This window comes from Hemitrygon akajei, chromosome 3 (assembly GCF_048418815.1).
Source record: "Hemitrygon akajei chromosome 3, sHemAka1.3, whole genome shotgun sequence".
Taxonomy (NCBI): Eukaryota; Metazoa; Chordata; class Chondrichthyes; order Myliobatiformes; family Dasyatidae; genus Hemitrygon; species Hemitrygon akajei.
In genome coordinates this window covers 80,880,096-80,904,983 of record NC_133126.1, presented here as the reverse complement: position 1 = coordinate 80,904,983, position 24,888 = coordinate 80,880,096, and the positions used below count along the sequence as shown (strand labels likewise).

The window sequence follows — 24,888 nt, the reverse complement described above, 5'->3', positions numbered from 1 at the left end:
GACTATTGGAGGTGCAATTTAAAGGAGAGGTGTTGTGGGGTGGAATTAGACTCTCTTGCCATTTCTCAAGACTGTCATCAGCTCAAAACATGGTCTTGGCATACACTGCCCATGACCACTTGCACTGAATCAAAAACTGACACTTGTGGCAGCAAAAACTTAAAGGAAAATTTCTTGGCACCGTTCTAAAGCTTGAATTGCTCATGGAACATGAATAACCTGAATGGAAACAGAGAAACGAGAACTCAGCTCTTGAAGTTTAAGACAGGACAGGCATCAATTTCAGGCTCTTACTACACAAGACCTCTTTTGTTGTCCATGTGGAGTTTGCACGTTCTCTCTGTGACCACATGGTTTCCCTTTCAGATCCCAAAGCCATGCACGTCTATTGGCATCTGTAAATTATCCCTTCTTTAGGTTTTGTAGTAAGAATTGGTGCATGTGTAAGAATAGACAACGGAGAAATAAGTGGATGAATGGAACTGACAGGATTACTCTGTGAGTACAGACTTGATCAGCTGACTGACCTCCTACCTTGTAACAGAATGTTTTCTGAGGGGCAGAGGGTGTTAATGTTTCAGAACTGGTCATTGGGTCCTGACTGACAAAAGAGCTTAAAAGACTTTTTGCAACACAGGTTAGGATTTGAAAAGCACACTCTGCTGTGATAATAACAAACAATAGCACATTTCAAACAACCTGGAACACAAGGGTTTGATTCACGAGGAAAGGTTGGGCAGCCTAGCATTGCACTCACTGCAGCTTAGAACAATGATGAAAACATAAAAGTTATTGAGGATGAGTATGTAGAGAATACTTGCTCTCGTTGCAGAATCTAGAAATGTGGGTCACTGTATAAAATTAAGGGGGTCATTCATTTACGACATAAAAAGTGAATTTTTTTCCCCTAAGGGTTCTGAATTTTTAGAACAACTTTCCTGAAAGGACAATGAAAGCAGAGCCTTTGGACATTAAACAGATTAATAAGGTAAACAAGGAAGTAAGAGGTTAGCAGGGTAGGCAGGGATGATGAGTTAACGTCAATCAGATTAGCCATTAAAGGGTAGAACAGGCTGACAGCAGCCTACACCTACACCTGATTTATATATCTGCAGCAGGTAAATGGAATTGGACAGAGACGAACAAATTGAGAAAAGAACAGGGAAGCACGACTAGGCAGATTTGACCTTTTGAATGGGCCACGCGTATTGTGTCTTTTACCTACCTTCCTTTTAAATGCACCCTAAAACCTCTTTCATCAAACATTTAGTCATTTGTCTTCCAAGCTCAGATGTCAAATTTTGTCTCAGAGCATCCATGCAAAGAAATATGCTACCATTTCCTGGAGTTAAGGCGCTACATAAAGCCAAATTGTTTTAGAATTTCTCTGAAGTATTTCTATAGCCTCTATTGCTGCTTTCTATTAGTAAATCACTGATCCTTCACTTTTATGTTGCTGCTTCATTAATATTTATTCCTTTGTGATTTGATTCTCCACTCAAATATTACAAGAGTTGAGCAATTATTCCTTTCCACTTCAAAGGATTTATCTTCATGATTAATTTCCCAAAATTTATATTTTGCTAGTGGAAGGCTAATTTTCTACAAACCATAAAATATTTGATGTCAATACAGCCTGTGAATTGCTTAAAAGCCATGATAGCTTAAGCAGTTACAGAAGAATATTCTGGCTGAATGCAAAACCTTCAGCCTAGTCAGTTCCCTCTACCATGGAGAAGGAATAACAGGGGACACTGTGTCAAGCAGTGGGGGAAGTAAGAGGGAACGGTGATTTCTGCCAGAGACAACACTGGGAGCAGGGCCCCTGACAGAAAGTAGGAGTGACTGGACACATTTTTTTTTCTACTGCTTCCATCAAATTGCATTTGGATAATGAGGTATTCATATTTTCTTTTAAAATAATAAATCTCCCACAAGTGATGGATGGGTCAAAGTTTAAAGCAAATTTATGTCACCATATACAACCCTGTGATTAATTTTCTTGCAGGCATACACAATAAATCCATAATAGAATAATAACCATAATAGCATCAATGGAAGACCGCACCAACTTGAGCGTTCAACCAGTGTGCAAAAGTCAACAAACTGTGCAAGTATAAAAAGAAAGAAATGACAATAATAAATAAGCAATAAATATCATGCATAATATTAATGAATGACTGTTAATCTAGCCCAGTGCACTCTCTTCTAGTCGCTCCTGTGGAAAGCTGATCTGAACCAACACAACCAGATAAGCAACTGCTGCTCAGAAATCCTGAGGTCAGGCAAAGGGCAATGTAACTGTAGATTTCTTGGCTCTGATGAAGAAGAATCCATCACAAGACCAGAGGTTTTGTTTGTTTGCAAGTGTTACACCTGGAGTGTAATGGATAGAAGCCAGGTGTGAGCCGTTCTTTACATAATAAAGGACCTAACGTAGTCTGATGCGGAGTGTCAAACTGTTTTTCTTCCGCTTGCTTGTGTCATCTTCACAATTTACTGCTTGCATTTTATCCAGCTGCCACTGAGTTTGGGGTTTCAGTCTCTCTACTTGACTCCTTCTGGAGAGTCTGCATTACCCCAACCGCTCAACCTATAACCTCTCAGTCTTTCCCTATTCCCATGGCGACACCATAGTTCCCTCAAAACTCCAGTGACCCAGGCTCAACCCTGACCTCCAATGCCATCTGTGTACCATGGGGACACAGATGGCATTTTGACGTGCAGTTGACATGTTCTCCCTGTACTGTGTGGTCTTTGCCAGGTGTTCCAATTTCAACACGTACCCAAAAGGTGTGCAGATCAGTAGGTTAATTGGATACTTTTAATTGGCTCTAGTGTTGGCGGATGAAAAGTTCATGAGCTTTTGAGAGAATACATTACAGAGAAATATGGGAGAAAGCAGTAGATGAGATAGACAATAGATGAGCCAGCATTCACTTTATTAGTCAAAAGGTCTCCTACATCCTGATGAAATGAGAATATGCTGTATTCTCCTTATCTCCATTTCCTGCCATCAGCTAGGCTGATCTTTTAAGATATCTCTTCAGATTTCCTCTTTACATTTGGTCTCCAGCTGTCTTTTCCAGTTGCTCCTGCCCTGTGTTTCTCTCCTCATTTTTCTGTCATGGTAGGGTTGATGCTAATGGGACTGGTGCTCTGGTGTTGTGAGAGAGTACACAGGGGAAGTGGGGGTAGAGGAAGGGTTGGGTCCCAGAATGGGAAAACATGGCGTGGCATGTCAACAAAGGAAGCAACCAACCAACAACAAGCAAGCTGACAGAGGGGGTGTCCTGGGCAATGCCACCCTTGTCAGCTTAGAGATACCAAAGCATGCAGATGCAGAGTCTGGGGCTGGGAGGCTGGCGAGAAAAGGACAGTGCTGTGAAGCACAGTACAGAGACACATGTTGTTATTATTAGGAGGAATAAATGGAATATCAACTTTGCTTGCCTGCACTAAGCAAATCATTCAAGAGTAACAGCCAAGCACAAGGGAAACAAAATCACAACACCAGGATAGAATCTCACATTTCCTAGTATTCTGCAGATCAATCCATCTTTATCACTTACACTGCAAACACATTCAACTTCATGAACACTTTGTTGGTCTCTAGTGTAACAGCACCTACCCACCAAAGGCAAAAAATGTAACTTTTTGTGGCCCTGTCTAAAAAGTAATCTTAACTTTAAAACACATGTCAGGCTTCTCTACTGAAACTTCGTTGAGTTCTGGCAGCACTTGGGTTCCTGCTGTTGAAGCTTATCCCAAACTGAAGTACCGGTATATAAGCTGATTAAATAAAAGGGGACCCTAGTTTTAGTCTTTCTGCTGGTATGGACCAAATAAGAAACTGTAAGAAGCTACTAAAGCAATAAATTGTAATAAGATTGGACACGCATGCGCCAACAAGATGAAAATCAATTTTAAAAATCTGCAGGTACTAAATTGATGTGTAAAACTTGTTCTTGCACCTTTTCCCTTCCCACCACCCAAAAGGTCCTTCTCAGTGAAGCAGCAATTTCCTCCAGTCTCATGTACTGCAACTATGCTACTCACAATATGGTCCTCGTAACCCTGGACAAGCCGCCTGCATTCAGTCTGAGGGGCATCACTGTGGTTGTCTTCCACTCCTCAGCTTTCACACCACTCCAGCCTCTCAGTGCAGGTCTCCAATGCAAGCTTGAAGAACAGGCCTCATCTCCCATCTTGCATCCTTCCAAACTCATTGTCAAATTCCAAAACCTTAGATAACTCAATTTCTGTTAGTATTAAAACTGGGCAATTTGGCTCAAGGTCATTCATCTGTGATAATTGCCTCAGTTTTCCCTCTCCCCATTGGCACTGCTTGACCTGATGGGCATTTCCTACTGCTTCACAATCTTTCGTATTCTCTCTCTTCACCTGCTCTCGTTAACCCATGAATCTACGGCTTAATACCATGATAATACTCCACAAGTACCATAAGTAGTAATCCGACAGATCAAAATATGACTCATCAGCTATCTGAATTCCATGTTTTCCAGGTTGCATGGGGACAACATGGTACCTTGCATTTTACATGCAAGTCTTCATTATATTTCCTTATTTAAAATATTTGTGTATTGTTCTTTCTAAATAAACCAATTTGATAATCTAAGTTTACTGTATAGAGTGCTGTTAGCTACTGACATTGACATTTTTCACCGCTCATCAGGAGTATATGGTTTTTAAGAGTGCTCCCCCAGGTAGTCTCCCAAGGGGCAGGTCACTCCAAGAGGACTGACAATTCCAACAAAGGGCAGGGCTTTTCCAATCAGAGGCAGCCAGCACTGGTTTTGACCTCTGACCAGTTCCATACCTTGACTCAAAATGTTCTTGAACTGTTTTCCAAATGCCTTTTACAAGCTCTTGGTCTCTAGCCTTAGAAAACTTTATCCACCCTGGTGTAAAATCACTTTGCAGGAATCACTGACAGTAAACAGGTCATAAAGTAACACTAAAACATCTTTAAAAAAACAAAAAATCTTTATCACATTTAGCACACAATACTAGATTCCATGAACCATAGCTGGCCAGGATTTACATACTGCGAAAATCTTTCCAAACTGAGAGACCTATAATTGAGTTTATATGAAAAGACAGTTTTATTTTCATATATCAGTGAGAAACGTTCCACATGGGCCAATACACAAGGCCAACTGAATTTCTCAAACTAAACCGTGGACCTTCCGGACTGCTTACAGCACGGATCCACGCAGGATTTGGAATCAGCACGGCACAAGTTGCCAGAGATATCCCGTTGCTATTCCTTCCACACAGTGCAAGCCTAGGTCACATTAGTTAATGTTGCTGAGCTAGTAAGCAAGTTAAATCCCCATCACTTATTTCTTTCTGCTTTAGCCTACATCCTCTGCTACACAGAAACAACATTATTGGTTTTTAGCCATTCTTCTTCCCATCCTATCTCCTGTAAAAACTCTATTCCCTTTTCTCAGTTATTTCATCTCTCTCACATCTGTTCCCAGGATGGAGCATTCCTTTGTAGGAGATCAGAGATGGCCTCTTCCTTCAAAGAATAGTGTTTCTCTTCCTCCGCCACTGGACGCTCCATTGACCTGCATCTCCTCTATTTCCTGAACGTCTTCACTCACCCCATCTTCCTGCTGCCTTAATAGAGATGTCTACCACCAAACACATCTTTACCTCCCCCCCCCCAGCTCTGTTTTCAGCAGGGCCCACTCCCCCCACCATGATTCCCTTGTTCATTCATCCCTCCCCAGTAATCTTTTAACAATTTTAATCCCTGTGCCCATTCCCATTATGAAATGTTGGTCCATGGCCTCCTCTGCCACAATGAGGTGTGAAGGAGCAACACCTCATACTCCTTTCAGGAAGCCTCCAACCCGATGGCATGAACATCAATTTCTCCAGCTTCCAGTAATATTCCCCCTGACCCTTCCCTCTTCTTCATTTCCTCACTCTGGTCTCTTACCTCTTCTCCTCACCTGCCTATCATCTTCCTTTGGTGCCCCTCCTTCCCTTTCTTCCATGGTCTACTCTCATCTCCTATCAGATCCCTTCTTCTCCAGTCATTTGCCTTCTCCACCTATCACCTCCAAGATTCTTACCTCACCTCCACCCCCCACCACCCTTTTATTCTGGCATTTTCCCTACCTATCTGGTGCTGATGAAACACCGACTCTTTACTCATTTCTATAGATGCCGCCTCTCTAGGAGTTCCTCCATCGTTTTGTATTTGTTACTTTGAGTTTTTCTCTGGCTATTACAATTTTGTATCAATCAAAGACACAACTACTGTATGTGGTTCTGGTCACCACACGACAAGTATGGCATGATTCAGTTGAAAGAGGGTCCCAAAAAGATTCACAGAAATATTTGATTGTTTATTTATTTAGAGATAATGGGCCCTACCAGCCCAAAGAGCCTGCAATGCCCAATTACACTCATGTGACCGATTAACCTACTAAGCTGTACTTCTTTGGAATGCGGGAGGAAACCGGAGCACCAGAAGAAAGCTACACAATAGTGTGAGGAAAACACACACTCCTTACAGACAGCGGTGGAGTTGAGCCCGGGTCACAAGCGATGTAATACTGTTATGCTATCGTGCTGCCCTAATCATTGCCTGGACTGGAGGGTTTGAGTAATAGGGAGAGATTGTAAAGGATAGGACTGCTTTCCCTTAAGCAAAGGGGACAGAGGGGAGACCTCTTACAGGTTTATACAGTTATGGGGGGCATAGGTAAGGTACTTTCTTCTCTTAATTGTATAAACCCGTGAAGTCCACATTGAGAGTGATGGGTAAACAGGCAATCTGCCAGAAGAGGTGATGAAGGAAAGTACAATTACAACACTTAAACAACATTTAGACAGGTACATGGATAGGAAAGGTTTAGAAGGTTATGGGTGATAAACAGGCAAATGGGTTTTAGTGGAGGTGGCCATCTTGGCCAGCATAGATGAGTTCCCATGTTCCATATCTCCCTGAAACTCTGAAGATATAAAATTGCTCTTCAGCCTTCAAGATCATGAAGGGAACTACTTTGCAAACAATAAACCTGCTTCATTTCGCCAGAGCCACAAACGTAATTAGATCATACAGACTCAATTTCAATGACTCTTCATCTCATGTTCTCAGTATTTATTGCCCATTTAGTTATTATTTCTTTCTTTTTGTATTTGCATCGTTTGCCTCCTTTTGCACACTGGTTGAAGGTCCAAGTTCTTGTGGTCTTTCATTGATTATATTATGGTTATTATTCTATTGTGGACTTATTGAGTATTCCTGCAAGGAAATGAATCTCAGGGTTGTATATGGAGACATATATGTACTTTGACCTTTGACCACAAACTCTTATCACAGACAGGACAGCAGCGCTTTCCAGGGTGGGAATGCAAGGAAGTGTACTCCTCCCTCTGCTTATACCCCTGCATGCTCCCCCTCCACCCGACCTCCTGAATACCATCACGGACACTCAGTCTCCACTGTGAGTGGACAAGGGCCAGGAGTCAGCAGAAACATTACAACTTTTTCCAAGGATGCTTCGAGCATAATCCTTGAATCTTCATCCCTTTCCACCTGATAATCTCTCCCTATGACAGAGCTAGACTATACCCCCCATTGTACTTAACTCTGTGTTCCAGAAAAAAAAAGGAAAAGAAGGAGATACCCATCTTTGTGCATTTAATATTTCAGTAATATTCAAGTAATATTGTAAATATATTGTTTGATTATACCTTCTTTGTTGTGTACATAATTCATTACGGGTTATATGTAAAAGTACGTGAATGGCATACGTCATCACGCCATGTCATAAGTGCATACCTCACTGGACATCAGTTATCCCTGGCTCTGTGTTTTTCTTTCAATTATTTTTATGTTTTGGAGTTACAAAACTAAACATGCATGACTTTAGAATACAAATGGGAGGTAGCAGCAGCAACAAAAAAAAAATCAATAATAACTATAAATGTCTGGTGAACAGGGCACCAGTCAAGACTTTGCGATCTTGAGTATGGAAGCAAGTTCCAAAGTACTCATCCACAATCCACAATGAAGGGAAAAGTAGCAAAGTTCAGGGCAGCTAGGACAGACGCACTCAGACTGACCCCTGCCATTGTTCTAAAGTGTCTGAGCTTGGCCAGCCTTTAATGTGGTTGCGGAATTCAGTCTGGAGCAATTATTGTTTCCCCAGTTCTGATCTTTGGCAATGGGAATGGTTTAGGATTTCTCACTCCATGACTGGATGGAGCAAGTCTTAAAAACCACGGGTGACCATAAAACAACTATTCATCAAATGCTATTAAACGTGGTGGAGCCTGTCCCATCTAGCATGGGCATTTTGTCAAGGAACTGAAGAGACAGTTGCCAAAAGTTACACAATATACCATTAAATTTACAGTTCTAATTCAACCAAACAAATACAGATATTAAATGCTTCTTCAGACTTTAAGAAGAATTTCCTTTAGAGGGGACACTTGGTGCTGTGGGCATTAAATCAACTAGTTATTAGACTGTAAAGAATGCTTATGTTTACGATAACCATTTATGCCTGCTGTTAATTATTTATGTGAAATAGAATTTTCAAGGGATTATTGTTAGTCATACTATTGTTATCTGGATAGTAACTGGGTCATCTGTGAATGCACAATCCAGTCAGTAAATTTTCTTGCTTGAAGTTTGCCCATTTTCCAACTTTCCCCAGCAGCCAGAACACATCAGGATTAGCATCCTTCTAGTTCAATCTAGTATAGGTTGGAATAGAGCGGAATTCACTTCACCCATGCCAAAGAAAGTACAAGCCCTTGATCTACATAGATAGGGAAGGTGTAGAGGGATGCAGGCAAATGAGATTGAAGTAGAAAGGCATCTCAGACAGCAGGGACAAATTGGGCCAAGGAGCCAATTTCTATGCTGTGTTTGAATTTGAACCATTCTCAACCATAATTATCTTTCAAGTGTGCTCAACCAGTCAATATATTGCAGGCTCCTCCAAACAGTGATGAAGTAAATAGATAGTTAATCCATTGGTTTACAGACTAATTTTGGTCAGGAAACCAGTGATAGTTTCCCTGAAATGGTAACAGACGATCCACTGAACAAACTGGGAAGGATACATGGGGTCTCAGTTTAATGCTTCACCCAAAACGATAAGCCATGTCTCCAGCAGCACACAACTGCTTGAAATGGACACAAGAGGCCCTGCCTGAATGAACCAGCTCAACAATTACTTCCTGCAACTCATGCTCTTAAGTGCAATTTCAAACTTGGAGCAGAAATAGTGTCAAGAAATTACTCCCAGGTTAGTAGAGCAAAGCAATATTTATTCATCTCAGTGCAGCGTCCTCTGAAGTAAAAGGGAGGTTTTCAGAGAGCTGTGCCACTGTGAAGAGCATTTAACAGTAACAGCTTGAGAATGAACCACTCAAAGGGCACGAGTGTATTACAAACAAACCTCTCTCTGTTAGAACTTCACCGCAACATCAGAAAATTGCACTTTAACAATACTATGCAATGATTCAATAGACTGTAGGGAGTCTATAATGTTCTGCAATGGAAAAGTAGTAATGAGCACTTCTCAACCTATCCTTTTGCCTCGCTCCCGAAGTAAGTCACTTTGCTCATCTTATGCACGTTCTGCATCAGGGCACAGCTTCAGGCCAACGCTCCGCTTGGAGCATTGCAACGGAAACCTGGACCACATTGTCCTGGGAATAGCCAAAGGACACTGTCGGGACAAACAGGTCTTCCCACTGCAGCAAGGGGCCAGGTAAATTGGGAAATAACTTTCAACCTCTGGATCCCCATCCTGCCTCAACCTCCCACCACCGTAATTCTCCAAACCTGTTGTACGACCTGGCCACCAGCAGAAAAACATAGCCTCCCTCCCCCACACCATCCCCTCCTCAACCTGCACCATTCAAATGCTGTCATATGCAGCCACAGCTCCTCACTCTAATCCAAATAACGCCCATCTTCCAATGCCCACCCGCACCCTGCCCAAGCCCAGCAATTCCATCTGAACATCTTTTTCAATATTTATTCATTTATGGGATGTAGACATTGCCAGCTAGGCCAGCATTTATCGCCCATCCCTAGTTGCCCACGAGAAGGTGATAAACCACAGCAGTCCCTGAGGTGTAGGTACACCCACAGTGCCGTTAAGGAGGGAATTCCATGATTCTGACCCAACGACAATGAAGGAATCGTGGTGGTATGTTTCCAAATCAGGATGGTGAGTGACTTGGAAGGGGGTTTCCAAGTGGTGGTGTTCCCAGGTATCTGCTGTTCTTGTCCTTCTGGACGGTAGCAGCCGTGGGCTGGAAGGTGCTGCCTTAGGAACTCTGGTGTGTTGTTGCAGTGCATCTTGTAGGTAGTACACACTGCTGCAACTGTTCGTCGATGGTGGAGGAGTTGGATAATTGTGGACAGGATACCAATCAAGTGGGCTGCCTTGTACTGGATGGTGTCAAGCTTCTCGAGTGTTGATGGAGCTGCACTCATTCAGACGAGTGGCGAGTATTCCATTACACTCCTGACCTGAACCTTGTAGATGGTGGACAGGCTGTGACTGCAAAGTACCAACCAGGCAGAAACGTTTACTAGTCAGCTTCAGCCAAAGGGGGAAGGGGAACGTGCAGCAGGGGGCCAACAGCTACAAGGGCTACTGGTGCTGCTATTGCTCCACCCAGCCAACACACTCCAATTTCTAACCACATCCTGTATTATAAGTGCAGTAAATTACTCCAGACGCCTCACAGAACACATAGTCTCAAAAGGAAATATTAGAAAAGACAATCAAAATCTGGATCAAAGGAGATCAGCCTAATAGCAGAGAGCAGAACATGTGCAAAGCAGCATCTGTGCAAGGAGACACTGACAAATAATTCCATGTCATTAAGCAGCTAACTGATGAGTGGCAATTTCTGAGTATGGTTACGATCGCCTTTGCAAGTGGGAATACTTATATTACACAGCTAGATAGAGCATGATCTATGGGAAAATTGATTTTCAACCAAATTAAGCGCACTTAACTTCAGATTGTGTCTGCCTCGTGGCTCGGAGAAATTTGAAGCTGCTGTGTGTTAAACCTGCAGAAATAGCAAAAGGTTACCTCCTCCCTGATATTCAAGTCTTACTGAATATTTCTCGCCAGAGCAGGAGGTAGACTTAAGACATTCCTGAGCTATTGAGGTTTTACTATATTCACTGGGAACAATTGAACTGCTTAGCTTCAAATATTCTTGCAAGTAAGTAATTCATTTGACAGACTAGCTTTGTACTGCACAGATTGTCTACTCATCTCCACAGAATCTTTCAATATTGCTGCCTATTCAACACATTCTGCAGCACTTCAGTTTCATTATGGAAAAAGCTCAGAGACACTGTTGTTTCATTCTCTTATACTTTCACAACTGTGCCCTGGGAAGTCTTTTTTTGTTTTGACTTGCTTGGATCAGTACCAACCAGATACACACTGAGCAAAAGCTGATATGGTTTCAAGGTCTCCAAACCTGAGTAGCTTGTAGCTGAGTTCCTATATCATATAAATCAATTCTTTATGCCCTCAATAGATCAGAATTTTTAAAAATGTATTGTAAAACATCAGCACTGCCAGGGAAGGAACATTTCATGTGGAGAGCTCTTATTCTCTTGTAATTAACCATCACTATTTTGGAGGGCAGCATCTGTAACCAATTAAATGTCAATTAGTCAAATCACATGTGGCACTTGTACAGGGCAATCATCCATAACTGCTGAATGACTGCAAGATGGGCTAGTGGTTTCCCTGCAATAGACAGTGATCACTCCCTGCTGTGTGGGTGAGGTATGAAGTAATGGCTCACCTTGTAGCTCCTTGTCCTTGAATGGATCGTCGCCCTCGATGAGCTTGGATCGGGCGTTGCTGTCACAGTTAGGTGTCTGGTATCTGAAAGAAACAAGGGCAGCACTCAGAAACCTGTGGGCCTGCTGCCAGTCCTCCTGCGATCCATTACTAATCTGATCATGGCGAGGTCACGTTCGCTAAACTGCTGCAGCTCCAGAGCAAGACAAGAGTGGAGACCTATCTCAGCCACAGGTAAATTTAACCATATCACCGCACACCAACCTGGTAATGAGCAGCACCGTGATTGGTCTGGCCCTCCCCTCATGGTCCCTTCTTCTCCTCCACAAGTCCTTTCCTCTCATCTCCTTGCACTCTCCTGGTTTTCCCCCTCCTAATCATCCCGACAAGAATGTTTGACCTCAAACGTTAACCCGATATCTCCTTCCACAATGCCTAATCTTCTGCGCACTTCCAGCATCTTCTGTTTTGACTTCAGACTTCCAGCTTCTGCAGTTTTTGACGTTCTCAGCTAATTATCTAATCAATTAGATTAGTATCTGTCCTCACTTTCCCTGCTAATGTTTACAGTAAACCCCGGGTGACCACCTCTGCCAGGATTATCCACAATTGTTTTTAACAGAATTATTCTTTGTGGTACTAGTAAGGTGGGGCGTGGGTGCTTTTGCCTTGTCATAAGGGATTCTCAGACCATCCCAGAGCCAACCACACCACTGTAGGTCAGGAATAACGTGAAGGCAAAATTAAGTGTGGGAGTAGACCGCTGAGCCTCTCTACTCAGTGCCCATCTCAACCCTACATTCACCTGAGAAAATAACAGATCTTCTCCTGAAGGACATTGTAAACCAATGGGTTTTTGATAACAATCCGAGAGCATTATGCTCATTGGTACTAATGACTAGATTTTCTTCTAAAATTACAGTTAGGAAATGTGTCGGATTTGAAATTTGGATTTCTGAAATATTAAGACAGGAACTTAACCTCTCTACCGACATCAGACCCTGGTAATTCTCATATTTTTTAATCGCTTGGACCGTTACTACATCAAAGTCCTGTGCTATTGCAAATGAGAGTTAGCTTCCATGCCCCTCGTGGTTCAAGGTGGATTAATTTTATGGTTTAACCTGATCTATGCTGCTGAGTCCTTTTGTTTTGACTAGGAAACCACAATAATAATTGTACCACTTGTTCTGAGAAACGCAAGTTCCCTTTGGCATAATCAAAGAGACCTCCCAACCCAGTCATTCTCTCTTCAGTCAGGTTTAACTTTTAACTACCTTGATGTATGGCAGGCAAAGCAGAAGCTTTACACTGCACCTCGGTGGCAATAATAAACCAAACTCGGCACCACTATAACCCAAGCCACCTGCAATTCGGCTGCTACAAGAATGTTTGTTCTCCATCGGTATTAGCCGATCCTTGTACAGAGCAGTAATACAAAGCCACTGTGACCAAATGAAACTGCAAAATCACTTAGTGCACCGCGCTGACCTAGCACCTCATGAACTTTGACTGACTCCTGTGGGGCCCCAGTGTTATCCCAAAGCAAAGTGACATCAGGGTGAACAAAGCGTTTTGGCACCTGTAACAACATCTGACCAGATTAATCACACCAGTGGGTTGCAAAATAATTTTTCATTTGCAGCAGATTTCAATTGGAAAACACTGCTTAAATAGACACAAAAAACTGTGCACCTGGGAGACACAAGCAAACAGCAGGGAAGCAAATAATATTTTCACCTAATCCTCACAGCCCTGTTCAGCTTCTGTTTTCACACTGTGCACTGGCTTAGTACAGGACTGATTAACCCTCAAGTGTAAAAGATGTACCGTTGTTGCACTTCTCAGGCGCATGGCTAATTGGAACCAAAAGTAGCTGGGTGAAAGGAGAGGAACAATGAATGAGTGTTTATTGATCGGCCCTTGCTGTCTGGGATACGCATTTTCAACCTGGACATGAATGTAGAAAGTGGGCTGAGTAAGTTTGTGGGTGACAAGAAAACAGGTGCAATGACAGACAGTAAGGAAGGCTGTCTAATGCTACAGGAGGATGTACGGTACATTGGCCAGAACACCGGCAGGTAGCAATCCTGGCAAGCGGAAGGTGAAGAATTTTGGAAAATCAAACAGAGTAGGCCAGATAACAGAAAAACCTAGGAGGGTGCAAGTCCAAGAACATGGTTCCCTGAAAGTGGCAAAACAGATAGATAAGGTGGTAAAGAAGGCATAAGGTATGCTTGCCTTTATAGGCCAGGTCCCTACTCTGGCCTCTTACATCTTTTCACCTGCCTTTCACCTCCCCTTGGTGCCCCTACTTTCTTCCTTGATCCATTCTCCTCTCCTACCATATTCCTTCCTCTCCAGCCCTTTATCTTTCCCACCCACCTAGCTTCATATATCCCCTTCTAGCTATCCTCCTTCCCCTCCTCCCACCTTTTCATTCTGGTGACTTTCCCCTTCCTTTCCAATCCTGAAGAAGTGTCTTCACCTGCAACATCAACTGCTTGTTCATTTCCATGGATGCTGCCTTACCTGCTGAGTTCCTCCAGTGTTTAGTGTGCATGGTTACAAAAGATAGAAGCTGGGACATTAAATCGCCAGAGGCTAGACTGTACTTGGTACAGAATATGTGCAGTTCAGATTACCTGATTATAGGAAGGATGAGGCAATGTTGGAGAGAGCGCAGAGGAGATTCATCAGTACTGGTGCTGGAATCAAAGGACTTTAGAGAAGGGGAAATATTGGGTAGACGAGGAGCACAGGAGGCTGAGGGGTGATCTGACAGAGATATGCAAAATGATGAGAGGTATAGATTGAAGAGATTAAAGGGAAAGGTGTTGGAGGCACCCGCACCTGATGGATGCAGAACCATCATTTGACCTTCGTTTGAAGATTAGTCTCTCTGCTGTGTATTTGGAACATGACAGCAGACTTGCAGAACTGAGCAAAAGTCTAAGGCACATATATATGGCTAGGGTCCCTAGGACTTTGCCCAGTACTGTATTTGCTAACGTGGAGCGGAGAGTGAGTTTGTAAATTTGGCGGAAGCAAAGGATGTTGGGAATGGCAAAGATGGAGCGCCATGGGGGGGGATGGGACAGGTGGCAGAGAAGGAGTGCCAGGGATGGGTGGTGTGGGTGCAGACTCAACCAGCCCTGAGGCACCAGACAAGGCCATTTGATTCCAAACAGTTGTTTTATTGATCACTCCAGAATGCCTCTCCAGTGCTTCCCACTCCCTTCCCCTTTTCACCAACCATGATCCCCCTCTCCTTGAAACTTTCCCACTCTCAGTCCACAACAGAGACCCATATCAGAATCAGGTTTAACAGCACTCACATAGGTCATGAAATTTGTTTTTATTTGTGGTAGACTACAGTGCAATACATAAAATTATAACAGTATAGTGCAAAAGTCTTAGGCACCCAAGCTATATCTAATGTGCCTAAGACTTTTTCCACATTAATGTAGATATAGTGGAGAGAACTGGGTTTACTCCATGGGTCTGACTATAAATAATGACATTCTAGAAAATGTTCCTCCAGCTGGGCTCAACTGTGGGGGCAAATTTAGTTTCTGTTTCCTGATACTCAAGGGGTATCAGCTTGCAGGACTCCATGTGTTCAACTCTGCTGATTTCAACAGAACCGTACGTTAGGAGGAGAGCACTCCACCAGCGTCGACTACCTGCGCACCACAGATTGAGTTCTCCTTCAAATAATCTGGGAAGAGAGGCAATCAGGAAAGAGAAATACTTCCACTACAGATCGACTCTCACTCCCTTTCCATCTTTCCGTGTTCCAGGGCCAGTGCCCAAGGGGCACCGAGCGTGTACAATGTCACCTGCTGGTGGAGGGTTATTGACTGTGGTCTGCCCAAAACTGGCTGGTCTTCCAGTGTACGGGGTCGTCCGTGACAGAGTGTGGCCAGCCATCACATTGTAAGGTTCAGGACCACATGCTGAGTTTGGCCTTGAAACTTGGCGCAGTCACTGAAAAGGTTAGGTAGGGTAAGGTCAGAATATAGGGCTTTCCCACCAGTGCATACCCAAGAGCTAACCCTCATGGAATATGTGCAGACTAAAATACCAACAGGCCCTTTGGCCCATGAAGTCATGCCAAACTAATTAAACACCCAACTAAACTATTCCCCTCTCTTCTCCATATCCCTCCATTCTTTGCATATTCATGTGCCTATGTCGGAGTGTCTTAAGTACCTCTATTTTATGTGCCTCCACTAGTCCCCTAGGAAGTGCATTGCCCACACCCAACACTGTGTAAAAGTAACTTACCCAACACATCTCCTTTGAAATCCCCCCCACCCCCCGACTCACTTTAAATGTTTATCCTGCTGATGTCCATGAATCTTGTTAAGAAGAACAGGTCTTGTGCACGACGGCACATTAGTGTGTTAGCATATACTGTATGGTTTACACAAGTACATATTAATAATAAAATATATCTTGGTAATAATTAAAATAAAAATGGTCTGTCTTCTCTAGGTATCATCTATTCTGGTATGTGAGTTTATAAGAATGAGGAGTGAACTTACTGAGATGCATAGGATCCTAGGGGGGCCAAGTTCAAACGTTTGCACAGGTAGGTGAACCTCATGAGGACATAGTTACAAAATCAGGAGTTAGTCATCTGAAACTGAGGTGAGTAGGAACTCCACACAGAGGAAGTCAGTCTCTAGAATTCTCTACCCCGGATACATTTTTGAAAATCTGGGGGTTTAGGCTATGGGAAACTGGCACCCATCTCACACTGAATGGTGGAGTAGGCTTGAAGAACTGAGTGGCCTGCATTGCTTCTCATTTCTTGTGTGCGTTTATTTCATTCTCACCCTTAATCATCACGTAAACTGTAACAATGCAAGTGTTATTAAAGAAAGCATTTCATTTATTTTCAATTCACTGGTTGGTCTATTTTGTTCCAAATGCTGCTTCCACTTAGATACAAAACATTCAAATCTTAACAATTTTCCTTCAATTGACCGAATTCACCAATGCACCATTTCAGTTAAACTCTGACATGGAATTTATTTTACTGAGCTCCAAGAAAAAAGTTATCTTAAGCCTGAGTAGACCAGAACTGCACCCAATTCTGGCTCTCCTCGTGTCCAATGGGAAATCTGAATGCTGACTACAGGATTATCTTCGCACTAGAAGCTTATGTGCATATTAAGACTCCTCAAAATGATGTGAACAGCAGCGCAATGCCAAAATTTCATCTCCAGAATGATTTCCAAACTTGCTGGTCTCAAGTTGTTTTTACTTGTGAAGTAAACAGCTTATACTAACCCCTTTTCCCTGAAACTTAAAGGGCCAATCCTCAGTCTGCATTCATCGCCCTGACCAATGTCTGTGAGCTTAGATGTGCCTGGACTGCCTTGCCCATCAAGACCAGGGTCAACTTTACTCTCAGCTTCCTGACCCCAGGATCACTGCAGCCTGCTGCTGTTGATCATCTCCACCACATTTCACAGCCTGCAGCCCTCTCCTGCATTAGGGAGGACACTCAAGGGGAGGAGACCTCATTTGTTTTTTTTTTCACCCTTCAGTCTAGAGGAACTGGAAGTGGAGGCGTGGATATCTGTCTGTGGCATGACCTTTCCCGAAGTGCTAACATTTATCGACTGTCATCCAGCAGTAATACACGCTGTAGAGACCCTCTTATCAGCTTCTGCCAGAAAATACTTGCTTGTCTCCCGGGAGAGTCTGCACTGCACCTTTAAACAGAGACACATCTCTGTACCCACTGCTCTTCATCAGCTCATCCAGCTCCCTCTGAGACTCTCTATTGTCCCATAGTTTTCTTCAAGCTGGGGCTCTCTGGAGATGGAATAGTGTTGTTCATTTTGTGGAATGTAAGTGTTGGCATCCCAGCTCAAAGAAGCTGAGCCAAGTGACAGCAACTAAAGTTTTCCAACAGGCCAGCTGACAGTGAATTTTTCACAGAAATCCAATCACACTGCTCTGGGAACCTTGCTAATAAAGATCATAATGTCTAATGGGCTTACACAAACAACATTAAGTTGAAAAAGAATGATGTCTTAATGGCATTAAGATACAAGGATTCAAAGTACATTTATTATTAAATTATGTATGCAGTATGCAACTCTGAGATTCGGGTTTCCCACAGATAGCCACAAAACTAAGAAAACCATGGAACCCATTCAAAGAGGAGAAAAAACATCAACCCCCTTCCATCCCCACGTGTGAAAAAAAACAAGTTGTGCAAACAATGTAAAAAAAAAGTGAAAACACAGAACACAAGACACAAAAATCAAAAGGCATATTTCAGGTCAGCTCAGTGTTCCTTATCTGCAGGGCACCCTGATTCAAAAATCACCCATCCTAGCTACAAAAAAAAGGGTAACCAGAAGCCGGAGCAGATCATAAATGTGAATTATAGTCCACAATCCACAAACCATGTTGATTAAACCCTTAATCGAGTAATTTCCAGTCTTGTCTCTTCCTGTATCACAATGCTTTTCACTGTTGCTTTGTTCTTTTTCCCCGGCACTTTCCTTTAAATCTCTAACCTTTCCCTAAATTGACCCCCAACTTTCCATTGTACTGATTTAAGGTCATGTTTATAGTCCTAACTGGTTCTAGCCTGGTTTAATCTCAGCCCGTCTCAACAGAATAGATCTCTCTTGCACAGTACTCGTTTGTAAGTGAAGTGATGTCTGTCCAGATGAAGGAAACATGTATCATCACCACCAAGGCCTGCCAATCCCCACTGAGCATTTAACACTATTTCTATGGTAACAGTTACTAAAACAGAAGAGATTGATTATGTTGTTAAATCAGTTCTTCTGCCATCCTAAGTTTATTGCAAATACGGTGGATTCTGGTTAATAGGGCCTTTGGTTAATCAGGGCAGTTGCTTATTTGGGATAACTCTTAAAGAACAAAAACAAATTGCCAGGATGCCCTTCATTTATTTGGGACATTATGCTGCTTAATTGGGGCAGGAAGCTTGCCAAGCAGGTTCCAACTGGCGTCAGTCAAGTTCACCTGTGCGCCCATTAGACACTACACCATGCTTAGAGCAAACAGGTTTTAAATAGCATCAGTTGCGTGTGTTTGCTCAAAAACAGTGATTTTTTTTTCTTTAAATCATTGATAGTTGGTGAGAAGTAAGCAACGAGACAACTCCAAACTATGTTTCTCACTGCAGTTTCAAGCATTCGGGCTTAGAAATGCCACAAATGGCCGGGAGTGAAAATTAAATGATTTCACTACTTCAACAAGTTAGGAACTAAGAAAAATTTGATGGTATCAACAACTATTTTGAATGTTACTATGGAAAAGATTTGGAGGATGCAATCATCAAAAGTATTCTGTGAAGGCAGTCTATTATCTGCACTAAGTGTCGATGCTGATTTTGTTCATTACATTCTCTGGATGAATGAGAACTAATACAGTTTTATATTACTATAGTATTATTGGTAGTGTTCATTTAAACACATTATTTGTTACTTAGTTTGTCTTTTTTTTATACCATTTTAAGCATTTCCATGAAACTTGGGGCAGCTGTTTAATTGGGCCAAAATTGTGTCCCAATTAACTGGAATCCACTGTACCTTGACATCATTCAAAAGGCTGGAATGTGTTCTGGATAATTTTGCTGTAGTTGGAACTTTGAGCTTCTATATTTTGTTTAAATTCAGCTGTTTAATACCATCAAAAGGGATAGTGTCTCTTTAGAGTGTGAGCTCATTGCAGAGAATGGAGCTTTATTCAAGCAGCAGACATTACATATTTATTGGGCTGAATCTTGCTGGAAAAGTAGTGCTGCGTTAACGATGTAGCGCAGGCCCGAATCAGTCAACAAACTCGAAACCAGTCAGCAGATATGCTGCAAAGAGTGAATTTTCAAAAAAATTGCAAAAAAAATTTGATTTACACTGCAACACTATTGGTTTTATACATTCAACAAGGTGCTCTCAACCTTCTAGTTCTCCATAGGAGCTTCCGGAATTCTGAAAGAGGCTCATTAAACTCAAAGCAGGGAATTAAATCTGATCGTTTCATGATGTGATGATTGTTAACCTCATCAGTCTTGAAAGGGAGAATTTAAGTTGTTAAATCACTCGATTTCATTTGTTGGCAATGTTACCAAGGCCAACTTCGAATGCCACTGTTTAATCTTACTCTCACTTCTCTTCACCTGCCTGTCACCATCTTCCCTTTCTCCTATGGTCCACTCTCCTCTCCTATCAGATTCCTCCTCCTTCAGCCTTTTACTTTTTCCACCTATCACCTCCTAGCTTCTCACTTCATTGCCCCCTCCCCTATCCTCTCATCTTCCCCTTCACTGGTCTTACCCATCACTTGCCAGCTTCTCATTCTGGCTTCTTCCCTGCTCCTCCCCAGTTCTAATGAAGGGTCTCAGCCCAAAACGTTAAGTGCTTAGATGCTTCCTGACCTGCTGAGTTCCTCCAGCATTTTATGTGTGTTTCCCTTTTTGACATTATTTCCTCTCTTTAATCTGGTTGAGAATAGATCTGATATGTTAAAAATCTGGAACTCGAGAGCATTTCACTAGTTATACTACAAGCGGGGTAACGTAGTGGATGAACAGCCTGTCACAAGAAGCCTCTGAATTACTGGTTTATCCTAGTTAGCTGGTTTCTCTGGTTTGAGCAAAACTGGCAGTTGAAGGCAAAGAAGATTTGCTTCAGAGAAAAGGCAGGCATTTCTGGGTAGTAAGGTTAAAGGAGCAAGGACAGCACAGGTGACTTCTCAGCCTCCACTGACACTCGGCAGGGGCTGGACTGATCCAGGTGCATGAGGTGCACTCCACTCCCCTTCACACTCACAAACTTGAGAAGAAGCACGGGGCGGGTGGGTGGGGGGGGGGGGGGGTTGTTATTCCCACCTGTACATGACTTTTTACAAAGTCCTTCCCACCAGAACGGAAACAAAACCTGTCAATCAGGCTAACTCTCAGGAAACTTGGTCAGTCAAAAGGTGATGCAGTTCCAGTTTCCCATATACACATCAACCACACCACGCCTTCACATCCCAATCATTCATACTTAATATGAACATTAAGAGTCCCACACTGATCCCTTTGGTGCACCATTTGTCATTAGCTTCCAATCACAAAGAAACCCTCCACCATTACCCACTGCCTACTCCCAAACCAGTTTTGAATCCAATTTCCAACCTGCCCTTGATTTACAGCCCAGCGCAGACCTGGGATCAAGTGCAGCACCCTTCAGGTAGGAAAGAATTTGCTTTCCCTTGGTAGAGTTTCATGTCGATTCCAAGCAGTCCTGCATCAGCTGATGTACGAACTAAAGCACCCACAGGTCTGCCCACCCAACAGCTGCAACTTCTCCGCCGGAGGATTTGCCTTTTGCTACACCAGCTCTCCAACTTTGAACATCCACTGTACCCACTGGGGAAATCAAATGATCTGTCCACAAACATTTTACTTTGGAGCCTAATTATCAGCCACAAGAGAAGATTTTCCGTTCTGGGACAAAGGCAAACCAAACTGTCAGCGATGAAGGGATAATATTCCAAACCCATGTGTCACCCAGGCTCTAATTATACCACTTCATAAAAAGACTTTTGTAATGAAACATCTTTCTCACTGGCCATCTAGCCACTGTTGAAATAGCATTTCAGCCTTTTCCTGCTGAGATATCACAGCAGGAAAGAGTGAAGCAGCTCCACTTTATGCGTGGTCTCAATACTCAGTATTGTTTGAGTGGGCGAGGTTTCATTTGGTATAATCTAAACTTCGAGCTCCGTGCCTACTTTGTGACAAAGCAGTACAATCTATCCAGTGCCATCCGCCACATACTTTTAATACAACAAACTGCAGCAGCTGGCATGGAAAATATGTTCACAACAGATTCTGTCTGTGTGATGGGACAGACTGTCTTGAAGTGTCTCTGCTAACACACTTCTGGAGTCTTATTGGAGAACTGCTTCTCAAGTGAAGCATATATATTAGTGTGAATAAACAGAGTCACATACACTGGGTGGCCATTTTATTAGGTGCCTTCTGCATGCAGTAAAATGGCCGCTGAGTGTGCACGTTCAGGATCCGCTACTGCTATCACCCATCCACATGTTGTGGGTTCAGAGATAGCCCTCCGCACACCACTGTTGTAACACGTGCTTATTTGAATTATGTCGCTTTCCCGTCAGCTTAAAATCGTCCATTGTCTTCTGACCTCTCTTATTAAGAAGGCATTTTCATCCACTAAACTGCCACTCACTGGAATTCCTTTTTACTTTTCGCACACCATTTTCTGTCATCTCTAGAGACTGTTGTGCACGAAAATCCCAGGCTATCAGCAGTTTCTGAGATACTTAAACCGCCCCATCTGGCACCAACAATCAAAGTCACTTAGATTACACTTAGCCCCCCATTCTGATGTTTGGTCTGAACATCGACTGAACCTCTTGACCATGTCTGCATGCTTTATGCATTGAGTGTTGTCACAATTGGCTAATTAGATACTTGCATTAACAAGGTGTACAGGTGTACCTAATAAAGTGATCTCCGAGTGTATGTGTGAATACAGTCACAATCCTGGAACACACACACACACACACACAAACTGATACGCATTCTCTCTCTTTCTGTATGGGAACCCTATCTGGTTTAATTCCTTCTTCACTGAACGTGGGCACACTGAAGCTAACGTTGAACCTTTGTCTACCCTGCCCTGTGTGGCCCAGCTAATCAAAAGCAACTTTATCTAGTTATTAAGAAAGTTTAGAGAGGTGTTTGGCTGGCATTGTAAACAACAGATGCCTGTGGACAAGGCTAAATTTGTAGCCCGTTTCAAGGTGATCATTATGTCATAAGCAATAATAGTGGCCTTTACAGTACACCAGTATCAAAGGTTATTTCACAAACAAGAGAAAATCTGCAGGTGCTGGAAATCAAAGCAAAACACCCAAAATGCTGGAGCAAGTCAGCAGTCCAGGGAGCATTTTGTGTGTGTTGCAAAGGTTATTTGCTCCCTTTTAATTGCACCATTATAAGAGATGCACAAGACTATGAGAGACATGGATGAAGTGGACAGCCAGCACCTTTTAGCAATGGCCAATACCACAGGACATCTATTTAAGGCAAGTGGGGTAAGATTAGGGGAGATGGCAGAGGTAGGTTCCTTACACAGAGTGGTGGGTGCCTCACTCTCTGGAGCGGCAGCAGAAGTTGATACAACAGGGACATTTAAAAGTCTAGTAGATAGTTACATGGATGTAAGATAAAAAAACTGTAGGTTCCGGCTGATGTAGGGGGGAAGGATTAGACTGATAGTGGAGCAGATCTACATGGGTCAGCACAACATTGTCGACCAAAGGATCTATATTGTGCTGTACTGTTCTATTTTCTAATTTCTTAAGATTTGGCAGTACTCATGGAGGTCAAAATCGTATAAAACAATTACCACACTGACAGTTGGTGAAGGTTACAGCAGACCACTGTGTTGATGCCCTTGACTATTGAGTTCCTGAGAGGTCCTTGAGCAACAACCCATGGTCAGTTTCCAAGAAATGTCCAACACACCCATGTATGTCCTGCATGTATGGGCAGAATTAGGAATGGCTAGCAACATACAAAGGGGAAGAGAGTGTTCACTCAACATCACATTAATGCTGCAGTGTTTCACATCATGCACATAGCCTAAATAATTCAAACATCACTTTCACGTCACATGGCAGAGATATAGACAATAGACAATAGGTGCAGAAGTAGACCATTCGGCCCTTCGAGCCTGCACCGCCATTCTGAGATCATGGCTGATCATCTACTGTCAATACCCGGTTCCTGCCTTGTCCCCATATCCCTTGATTCCCCTATCCATAAGATATCGATCTAGCTCCTTCTTGAAAGCATCCAGAGAATTGGCCTCCACTGCCTTCCAAGGCAGTGGGTTCACATCAAACTTGCAAACTTCCTTTACCTAGATTTCATAGTTTGAGCTTCAGGAGGTCAAGATTTTATTTGTAAAAATACCACAATTCTAGGGTGCCGAAGACTTTTGCACAGTACTGCATTTGTCAACATGGAGCAGAGAGAGAGTTTGTAAATCTGGTGAGAGCAAAGGATGTTGGGAATGGCGAGGGTGGAGTGCTGCAGGAGAGGGATGGGACAGGTGTCAGAGAAGGAGTGCTAGGGCATGGGTGTGGCATGGGTACAGACTCACCCAGCCCTGAAGCACCAGGCAAGGTCATTTGATTCCAAACAATTGGGTTATTGATCATTACAGAATGCCTCTCTGGTGCTTCCCACTCCCTCTCCTCTACCTTCCCCTTTTTCACACCATGATTCCCTTCTCAGTCCCCTTCCTGCTCTCAGTCCACAACAGAGACCCATATCAGAATTAGGTTTATCATCACTCACATGCCATGTGCCTAAGACTTTTGCACGGTACTGGAGCCACCTAGGCAAGACTCACTCCAGCCCAGCTTTACTCACCTGGCATCCCTCCCCACCAGCTACAGGGATCGTTGCCTTCACCTCCAGAGATAACGCGCACTCACCTGGTGGAGGTCCCAGGAATGGGGCGTCCGATGTCCACCAAGACGCACCAGCAGTACCCAGTCGACTGGTGACACTGCACGGGCTTGTAGAGCCCTGCGCCAGCACACTCTGGAATGAAGATGCCATCTCGTGGGTACTGGTGAGTTTCCTCCAAAGCTGCTTGCCTCTCTTGGTCGCAGGAGGGTTTGTCTGTTCAGAAGAAGCAGAGAAAGAAAACAATTCATAAAATTCCGGTTTTTTTCCCCTCGCGTTTACATGCCATTTGCCAGGCTTAATCCCATTTTGGTACTTTTAGCCAAATAGCTTTCATGTCAGACTAATTTAAATTTTATTCCTTCCAATAGTTACAACATCTTGCTGGCATATACACAGTGCTTTGGGCCTAAAAAAAAAACAGGTCCATTGTTCTCAAGATTCATAAAGTGACTTAGTTCAGGAATATTTTTGCAATGTGTATATCAGTCCAATTGAAGAAAATAATGGCAGAAACATGAGCTGCCTCTTTCCAGC

At 43.0% G+C, this 24,888-nt stretch overlaps 1 protein-coding gene across 6 annotated transcripts in view; it reads right to left on the bottom strand.

Annotated features, from left to right (window-relative positions):
- The window catches only part of smoc1 (SPARC related modular calcium binding 1), a 239,103-nt gene that overhangs the window by 99,253 nt on the left and 114,962 nt on the right, over positions 1-24,888 (bottom strand). For all 6 annotated transcript variants that reach the window (XM_073040224.1, XM_073040225.1, XM_073040229.1 and 3 more), the window contains 2 exons: positions 24,378-24,567; positions 11,851-11,933 (listed from right to left, as the gene is read on the bottom strand). In XM_073040224.1, coding sequence (XP_072896325.1) covers positions 11,851-11,933; positions 24,378-24,567 — 273 coding nt within the window. The remainder of the gene's footprint in view (positions 1-11,850; positions 11,934-24,377; positions 24,568-24,888) is intronic.